Source organism: Pygocentrus nattereri, chromosome 22 (assembly GCF_015220715.1).
Source record: "Pygocentrus nattereri isolate fPygNat1 chromosome 22, fPygNat1.pri, whole genome shotgun sequence".
In the NCBI taxonomy this organism is placed as follows: Eukaryota; Metazoa; Chordata; class Actinopteri; order Characiformes; family Serrasalmidae; genus Pygocentrus; species Pygocentrus nattereri.
The window spans coordinates 10,330,636-10,340,857 of NC_051232.1; the positions used below are offsets into that span (position 1 = coordinate 10,330,636).

The 10,222-nt window shown below is 41.5% G+C and overlaps 1 protein-coding gene across 1 annotated transcript; it reads right to left on the reverse strand.

Annotated features, from left to right (window-relative positions):
• Positions 1-2,110: 2,110 nt before the first annotated feature.
• LOC108410915 (CD209 antigen-like protein C) lies at positions 2,111-9,899 on the reverse strand. The gene is made up of 7 exons (XM_017682232.2): positions 9,524-9,899; positions 8,874-9,146; positions 4,898-7,779; positions 4,477-4,704; positions 4,238-4,383; positions 2,754-2,860; positions 2,111-2,661 (listed from the first exon to the last, which is right to left on the reverse strand). Exons 3-7 carry the CDS (start codon positions 5,079-5,081, stop codon positions 2,517-2,519), a joined length of 810 nt encoding a protein of 269 aa, XP_017537721.2. The 5' UTR covers positions 5,082-7,779; positions 8,874-9,146; positions 9,524-9,899; the 3' UTR covers positions 2,111-2,516.
• Between the last annotated feature and the right edge of the window lie 323 nt (positions 9,900-10,222).

Genomic DNA, 10,222 nt, shown 5'->3' on the forward strand with positions numbered 1-10,222 from the left:
CATTATACATTTCTAAAAGAACAAAGGGACAAGAGGGGTATCGCAGAAGCCTTCACCACCCCACCCAGCTCAGTCCCTCAAGTCCTACAGCAACCCTGCTAATGGGTCTGCAGCGTCTCACGCCGGCTACAGATGAAGAAGAAACAGAAGACGAGAGCAGTCCTGAGAGCAGTCAACACTTCTGTTACAGCGGCGTTAAGTTCTCCACGGTACAAGATCCGCTATAACACTGAGGCTAGCAGGACCTCCAGAATCCACCCACAATGAAAGGATACTCATAATTCGCCTGGGAGCAAGTGCGAGCACTCCGAAGCAGGGCTGCCACTGTTCTGATGAATTGTCCAGTTGGTGATGAAATACATCGATGGCAGAGCAAAAGACAACAGTAACTTAGTTACGTATGCCAATAGCTGTGTAAAGTATGCCAGTGCAGGAGTGAAATATGGCAGGAACTGGGGTAAATGTACCAGTGGCAGAGTGAAATAGCCATTTGTAAACTGTATACGGGCTTCGCTTGAGGCACTTAAATTCTAAATGACTCACAAGAGTAGAGAATAAAGTCTCATACAGAAGACTGTGAATGGAAGAGGAGGTGGTGTATTCACGTCACAGCTTCACACTTTGTTTGGGAGCTTGTATTATTAACCATAAGGATCATTTTGCTCATATAATGTTGGTCATCCCTCTGGGGTTGGTTAAGAAAGACTCGCTTCTCATTTAAATACCACAGTAAAACAGCGAACTCTTTCAGCTCTGGCAGAGTGTGAGAACTGGTAGCATGTAAACGAATAACAAACCCTAGTGGCAGAAGTGTGCCATGTCTAGCACAGTACACGTCTGCCACTGGGGTTCATTATGCTGCAGCATGCAGGATCAGTGTGGGTCAGCCCTCAACGTTTGAACCATTGGATTTTGAAACAAGAGCCTCCGCTACATGAAAGTGGACCACTTGGCTCTTCCCAATCAGTGTCTGAATGGTAAATAAAGCAAAAGCAGTCTAAGGGAAATTTTAGATATCTAACTACATATTGCCACTAAGCTCACGCTCTCACCTTATGATTTCACATATTGTGTCCAACCTAATGTGTAACGTATAGCTGATATAGACATGTCAGTATAGACATATGCCAGTTTTTTTTATAATTTTAAAATATTCAGCCATATGTAACCATATTCAAACAATATTTCCAGCTTTCATGCACTATAATATACGTCATCTTTATTTCTTCCAAATACTTCCGAATGCAGTGAAAATTCATGTAATAGCTACAAAACTAAATGCTAAAACATGCACATTGAAAGCTATGCAATACAAGAATTAAAATCTGAAGCAAGTAAAATCATTTTCTTGAAGGCATTTAAATAATTTAACATTTAAGAGCAAACCGATAAGATAGTAACAATTTATAATTGTACTGGAATATACTCAACTCCTGTATCAGACATATATTATGCACTTAGGTGTTCACCCACCTGTCAGACGTGTGTATGATCCATAAATTATGCATATCAGAAGTACCAGAAGGTACCTTAGCATCCATTACACCAATGTCTCCACATATATAGGCTGTCCTAAGGTTTTGTGTACTTGTGCTTTCCTGTAAGAGCCCAAGTATATAGCACAGTGCGCATCACCACACTAAATGCACCCCTACCTGAACACGGCATAGAAGCAGATTGAATCTTTACCGAATGACTCACTGTACAAATGCAACACACAATATAAAAATGACGTCTGACTGTAGAAAGTTTCAAATGTCTGCATTTAAGCCACAGATTAAAGTTATCATGTGCCATCATTAAATTGGCATAACACTGAAAATCTAAACTTAACATGATCAAATATTTAAAAAATCTAGGTTTATGTCATTTAAGTCAATCCTCCAGCCTGACTGGTTTGACAGAATTCATCATTTTTTTTCTTGTTTGTTTATTTTTATTCTCATCAGTGTTCTCTCACTACAGTACCCAGCGTGAAATGTATGTAAATACACCCTACACCCATTGGGAATCCCTGTGTTGGTCAATCAGTCCTGACTTCTAGTCTGCAGGATCTACAAGTAAATAAATACAGCCAAGCTAGCATTACTGCAACTCTTGCATCGGGCAATAAACGAAATCTCATTTAAACAGAGATTTTGTTTTTATTTGGTTCATAATGCACACTGGAGACGTATCTGACCCTATCTGCCTTCTTTCTGCGCTCACCAGCTGAAAAAACAGCCCATCCCCAAAAACTGACCCCAAACCAGTTGTTTCTCCTTTTAATTTCTGAGGTAACCAGTACAGAATTTTTAGAGAGTGAAGTTAAAGAGCAGTAAAGTTGTGAGCAGTGAGTCCTTTTTTTCCAGGAAGTGATATGTAAATTAATCCCATTTCAGTTTGGGTGAAGTAATTAGTCATTTGTAATGGATTACTACCCCAATGCTGATCTCTCACTGTCTCTGCCCCTTCCTACCCCTGTCTATTCTACCATGAGAAAACAACACGTACAATCCATACACACATGCAGTAATTCAGCCAGATATTCTCCTCTCACAAATCCAAACACACTTATAACTGCAGGGAAAATCAGCCCAGCTCTTTTCAGGACCAGACCCATAGCCAGTGACAGCACAGTCTTCATCTCCATAACTGTTGGGCTCCCCAAGTTTCCAGAACCTGAAAGAGAAAATCAGAGTATCCACTGTGTTTTATCAGTTCAGTGAGGAGTAACGGTCTCATCATCACAGCTCAGTTCAGTGATCTCTTACCCAGTGGTCAGTGCTGAGCCATCCACCCATTTCCAGACCCCCTCCTCGTCACCGTCAGTGAGACCAATCCAAGCTGTCTGACCTTTTCTCAACGTTTCAATAAAGTCCTGTTAAAGCAAGAAAACCACGTATGACTTCCTGCATGACCACAACACATGACTGCCTATCTCACGTTCCAGTGCCTACTAGAACAGCTTACTGCAGGTACAGGCTAATTAAACAGGGCTGCCTTTTAACATCCATGGCGACTGACTGCAATTATCTTCTTATAGTCCAGGAACTGTTGGTTTCCATTGCCTCCCAAGTGAGAAAGAGATCTTAAAGCTGTTTTGATTTGTTCTGGAAAAATATCTCTGCTCACTACATTATGACACTTAATAGCCTTTAAACTTGCAATTGATCATATTTTCAGTGCAATGGAATTTTCCTTTGTGAAGTCAAGATTCAATTAGATTTTAAACATTTCATGTTATGCCAGTGTTTCTCAACCCTCCTCCTGGAGGCCCAGGGCCCTGCACACCTTTTACTGCGCCTCCTGCTTTAACTCAATAATGGGCTCTTAATGAGCTGATTAGTTGGATCAGGTGTGTTGGGAGCTGGAAAACACGAAAAGGTGCAGGACAGTGGGGCTCCAGGACCAGAGTTGAGAAACACAGTGCTATGTGATCCTGTGTGTACTAGACAAGTTGGTTTGCTTCAAATAAATATGTTTTTCGACTCCCGAGTGTTACAACCTTCTAAGCATTGGCCCTATTTTCACAACCATCTATGGCCGGGAGTCCAGGCCAGCATAATTCAGTACACCCTCCCAGTTTAGAAGCATGAGTGCTGTTGAGTCCTCAGTCGTTTGAGTACGAGTGCATACACAGCATAGTATAAGCTACCTCCCTCTTCTTGCTCACTTCATTCTGACACTCAGATGCCAAATTTAGATCAATTATGTTAGTTTTTATCCAAGATGGCAAAAGAGAGGTACTTCAAGGACAGCACTGTTCAACACACTGTATCAAATTAATTTTGTTTCTTTAATTTTACATGCAACATTTTACAAATAGGATCACTTACACAAACATTTACATTATTAGTTGTGTGTTTTGTCAAAATTTGCAACTAAAAATGTTCAAATTTAAATGTTTTCCCATATTATTTATTTGTGTTATTTTCATTAGCAATTAGAAAGTGGGGGACCAGGGTTCGTAATGGAGAGCCCTAGCCCCCATGGGCCCTTCTATATCTGTGCCTCTGGTACACACACTCAACAAATACACACACTTGACTTAATTGATTTAAATGGAAACCACCAGTCTACCACCTACAGAAGAGAGAGGCACATTTCTCTAAGCTATTTGTACCCATTTTAAAGACATTGAGTGAAAAATCTGTCATTCGGTCACTTTATATTTATAAGTTGAAATAGCCTTGGGAATCTGTTACCAGTGTAAAGTGATCTTGATTAAAATAATAAATAAATAAGACACCCTCACCTGTTCTTCTCTGCTGCTTATGATCAGCAGGTCTGCTCCTCTCTCCCTGCAGTTCTGTCTGCTCTCACTCCAGCTCTTCCTCTCAGTCGAGATGTAGTAAACACTGGAGTTGAAGTACATCCAGCCTGGTTTGTTAATTTCCCTTTCTGTTCAGAGAAAAGAGCCCATATCAATGTAAGCATATCCATAACGGCAATGCACATTCATTGAAGTCTAAAAACATACGTCTGATCACTTACCCAGCTCAGAAAGCCTTCTTTGGAATCCATCCCTTTCTGCCCGTAACTGGTCTTTCTCTACAGTCAGGTTGGTGGAACTGGTCAGTAACTGGTCTCTCTCTATAGTCCGGTTGTTGTAACTGATTAGTTGGAACCCAAGCAGTGCGATAGCAGCCAGCAGGAGAACACACAGCAGCCCCAGACACACTGCAGTCAGTCTCCAGCATCTGCTTCCTGCAGTGCTTTTTTCTGAGAAAACAAATACAAGCTATGTACCGATAATAATATAGGCCTTATTTATGGTATGATAGACTTTGATATTATGAATCATTACCATGATGTCATTGATAATGCTAATTTAGACCCTTTCTTAAGAAGATGGGGTCTCTATTATGTAAAAAAGGCTTTAACCATGTGTGTGTGTGTGTGTGTGTGTGTGTACCTGAGGTCATAGTTCCTTTTTGGCTTCTGGTCACATTAGTCTCAAAGATGTATTCATTCGCATAGACATCATCAGAAGAATGCCTGCATTCGTTTGAATCAGTCGATCTGTCGTCCGCTGTTTTTCCCATATTGGCATATATGTCCTCGCTCATTTCTGGTTCTGTTCTCTTTCGGAATGACATTGGAACAAGTTGAAAAAAGACGGATTTTGGCCTTGATGATACCCGTTTCTGCTTTAATCGCAGGCTATACCCTCCAGCTCAACACAGTGTTTCTGTGTAGGTGGTGTTGTATGGTGTGTTCTGCTTACAGGACAGGAAGTTGAGGTGGGAGCTCAGACTCTGAAGCACTTTCAGATGCACATCCGTACGTTTAGCACTGGAATACATGTGTTCTTAATATGAGAAGTTTAAGTATAGTTTCATTCTTTAGGGATTCGGGGTGCGTATATGAGTTGGTGGGTTTATTTTTGTGTTTGCGTCCGGCGTTCTGACTTACGGCCTTTGACCGCATTCACACTCTCAATTCTGCTTATGCTGTAGGAAACTCAATCATTTATTCTTAATTCACTCAAATCTGCAGTTAATTCATGCTGAAGTTGGCTGCTGTGTTCGTTGTTCTTCAGACGGTCATTGTTTTTCATTGTGCTGCTCTCTATGACCCACTGTGAGTGAGTGAGTGAACAGGAAGTTGAAACTCTTAGGAGGCATTTCAGCCGTGTATGTAGGTTATAAGTCATATGTGAGAGTCATAACTCTCTCGCTCTCTCACTCTCACTCACTCACAGTTTCGGAACTTAAGTTTCAGGCTTTTTTAAATGCCACAAACAATAAAGAAAACAGCTGCACTGTGAAACTGAATTTTATAGGTATTTGCGCTTTTCTTAATTATAGCTTGAACTGTAACAATAACATAAGAAATGAAGCACAGAAAAACAGAATTATGAAATAAAATGTTTAGCATGCCTGAAACAACTCCACCCAACTCCCTTCCTACTTAATTTTTCACTTTCCTTCTGTTTGCTATGATGTTTTTGCCCTCGCACTGCATTCAGGTTAGTTCTGTCCAGTGGTGATCAGTTATTACTAAAGCTAGGCCTTCAGTTAGGCCCTTAAATGTCACAACCTGCCCAGAAACACAGTTATAGTTGCTATTTCCTGCTAGTGCCCCTATTGGATTTCTAGTATATTGTTAACTTAATGCTAACTGTAGTGCACATGAACAGTATTGGCCATTCTAGATTAGACCCAGGTATTTGAGCATGTCAAAGACTTTGTGTTTAATTTGAAGCTTGAAACAGGCGTTAACATGTATTTGGCCTTGTACATAGCAGTTTCAGTGGGAGTCTTTCAGTAAAGAGCTCTTACTGAAACTTGGTTAGCCTACCGCTCATATTTTATAAATTGGTCCCAGCTATTGCAAATCCAACGGATTCTACTGTCACTTCCTACTTTTGTTAATGCTTAATCTGACAGCTCAGTTCAGCTCCTAAAGGCCTAGCCAACGGGAAAGTCCGCTTGGCTGTGTCTTTTAAACTCTGTCCACACATATCTGAAAATGTGTTTTCATAGTTTTCAAAAAATATATTGTGCACACCAACAGCATTTGTGAAATATCCACATGGGAAGGCAAAAAATCCTTGAAAACCCTCACCTGAGCATGCCAGCCCAGTATGGGGCGATAACGCCTCATTAAACTTGACGTCAAGCACCTGAAAAAGAACATGACCAGCATCGAGCAGAAGCACAAAACTGGCAGCTTCACTGAGATGGATGGACTATAAAGTACAGTCACTGCTTCTTATTCTTCTTATTCGCCAGCTTCTTGTTTAAATTTTCCCGTTCCACCTTAAATACCTCAGGTGCCGGAATGTCACTACTGCACCATTTAAGGAGCCAACTTCAGCCTCCACTCAGGAGAGCGTTTCCAAAAATGTCCAAATCCAATGTCCAAATGACCAAATCCACCGGGACACCAAAATCCAAAGAAAGTAACCTCATTTTCAAAAACATCTGGATACATAAGGACAGGGCCTTAGATACCGTGGGGAAAAATGTGATTGGACAATTTTCATTTGCATGTTTTCTAAGCAACACTTAACACTGAAATGAGAGTATTACTATATTTACTAGTACTTACAATTGCAGAGTTTAAAGTGCAACAAATACAAAGTATGATAATTCTAGAAAAAAATGAACTAAAACTTACAGGCACTTTTGGTACCCAGAAGTCATGATGACGTCTAATGACTACATTAAAAGGCCATTAGGTTCCCCTTCTGTCTCTGACATATCTGTAGCCATTAGCATTGTCTTTTCTGCAGACTCATCCCAACCCACCCTCGCACTGGGGTCTGTTTTTATCGTAGGACTACCAGTGCATCTACAGCATTTTACTGCATGGATTCAATGAATTCAGTGCACTGTGGTCGTTTATAATAATGAGCTGTGTTCATTTTCTGTACAGAGAAACAACCACAGCAGTTCTCATTTCAACTACACTTGAGTCTCAACAAAAGATCTAAACTATCTCATAGAAAACCCATTCAGATAAAATCCAGCTGTTAATGAAATAATCTAAAGAATTCTGAAAGTGATCAGTGCAGTTACGAATCACTTAAGACTCACAAATGACACACTCTTTAAAAGCACCCGAAAGAAAGACTGAGGAGCCAAGACTCAAAAGGAAATATTGCCTAAGAAAGGAAAAAAGTGCAAAAAAATAAAAAAGACAGAGTTAAAAAGGCTTTTCTCATAGATCAAAGCAAATATGTCCATTAATGGATAACCAGCCCAGTTCTCTACGGGATCAGACCCAGAGCCTGTTAGGACACAATCTTCTTCTCCTATTTCACTGTTGGGTACTTCACTCCTCCAGAACCTGAAATAGAAGATCAGAATTTGAGTATTGTTTGGATCAGAGCCTGAAGAGTTAATGTTTGGACAGATGCCTCCAGCATGTGTCCAGCCATTCACCCATTCCTAGACCACCTCTGTGCCTCAGCCAGTTAGTCTAATCCAGTCTTTCTGACCTCTACAGTCTCTCATGTCTGGTGAAAGTGTGATAACTGCTTTCCCATTACTTGTAACCCTAGAACCTAGAAGAGGTTAAAATTAAGACGTACGTCCTGTCCACTCGTATCCCAGGTCTTTGTCTCTGAGGAGAAGTTGTAAATACTGGATTTTAAGCACATCCAATCTTTTCAACCAGACAATACAAGGTTCAACAGGAGGTTCATGGTGAGGAGAGACGCTACAAGTAGCACACCGTCTCTTGGATATCTGGAGGGACTGCAGATGGATCTCCTGACCTCCAAAAGGGGTCTGTGACTAAAGATGCCTTTGCCTTAGTAGGCTTGCTCATGGCTTACAGCCCTGACAGCAGCTGAGCATGTCACCACTGCCCCAAGTAGTGGCTTGGATTGTCAGCCCCACTCAGCTGCCCTCCCAGTCTCTTGGTCTGCAGGCCTCCAAACGTCCTATTACTATGTGTGTCCTGCCCCTTTGGGGTGTTTCAGTCCCTCAGGCCGAGTCCATGGTCAGTTTTCTGTGCCTGATCTTACCCTGACCCCAGTGTTGTTCTTCAAACCAGATTGGCTCCAGTCCCCAGCTCCTCTTATGGTTTACATTGCCATCCTTGTCATTATGCCTGTCCCCGTGTTGGTTCCTCTTTGGTTCCACCTACAAAGCTTTTTATGTGTCTCTGTAAGTAGCATTCCTAGTGTTCCCATCAAGTCCGTCAAGTATGGTGTTTCGTGATGCCTAGTCTGGTTTCCATGTTTGCCATCTCAGGTGTATTAGTTCATTTCCAATAAAGAATTAAGTTTGTACTTCCTGCCTCAAGACTCTGCAGGCTATTATGATTTGCACTACAACTCGCACTCTGTTGCTTTAGTCATATTCACAATACACAGTTAAGAAGCGACACTTTAGAGCCAGAAAGCTTAGATCTAGCATCAATGTTTAAACACTCACCCAAATGTGAAAGGCTCTTAAGAAGCACATGATGCTCTTTAGTCAGGTTGTTGTAACTGGCCTGTAACTGGTCTCTTTTTGTAATCACGTTGTTGATACTGGTCTGTAACTCCTCATACTCTATGGCCAGGTTGGTGCAACTGGTCTGTAACTGGTCTGTCTCTGTGATAAATGTGAAACACAGCACTGTGACGGCAGCCAGCAGGAGAAGACACATCAGCCCCAGACACACTGCAGCCAGTCTGTAGGATGTGGTCTCTGCAGCATTCAGTCCTGAATGGTCAAATAGAAGTGAATGTCAAATGTGGATAAACATGAGGACATTCTTAGATGTGTGCGCTCAATTACATGTGTTTATGTAAGCAGGGGCTGCCCAAAGCTGACCTGTGAAGACGCCTGCTTTGGCCTGCCACAGATACCCCACCCCTTCTCAACGACATACCAAAAATGTTTATACTACATACAACTTGTACTATATACAATTCCAATTTCCCTCTAAAGTTATATTTGAGTCACATAATATAATGCAATGTTACAAAAAACATAAACTACAAACCTACAGTACCCCAAGTCAAAAAAATGCTCCCCCTTGTAGTGTATGACTTTATATGTGTGAAAATAAACACTATTAACAAATAAATAAACAGTACCTGACGTCATCGTTCCTTTATGGCTTCTGGTCACTGGAGTGTCCAGAACAGCTTTGTTGGCATAGATTTCTTCATAAGAGCTCTTGCTGTTGTTTGGATCAGTTGATCTCTTTGCTGCATTTGCATTCAGATCCTCATTCATCTCCAGTTCTGTTCTCTTTCTTAAATGCACTCTTGCCATAATGCTTAACAAATAGCTTTGAGCTGAATTGTTTCTGCTGTAACTGCAGTCTCTCCAGCTCTCGAAGTGACTCTATGTATGTGATATTATTATCTTTGTACTTCTGTGAAGACAGGAAGTTGAGGCGGAAGGCAGCTAATACTAATCTTGACACACTTTCAGAAGTCCAACTCTCTCTCTCTCTCTCTCTCTCTCTCTCTCTCTCTCTCTCTCTCTCTCTCTCTCTCTCTCTCTCTCTCTCTCTCTCTCTCTCTCTCTCTCTCTCTCTCTCTCTCTCTCTCTCTCTCTCTCTCTCTCTCTCTCTCTCTCTCTCTCACCACTGTTTGGGGCTGGGGAGGGTGCATCTGGCCGTCTAGCTCCAGGCAGAAGCCGTCCAGAAGAAGTCCTCAGAGTTCTCTCCTTCAATTAGTCTGCCTTCATACTACCAAACCAAGCTAAAGTGCAAACTGGGTTACGATCATGTGTTCAGATGGCCAAGGAAACTGGCCTTCTAAAGAAGTGAGATCGTGACAGATACA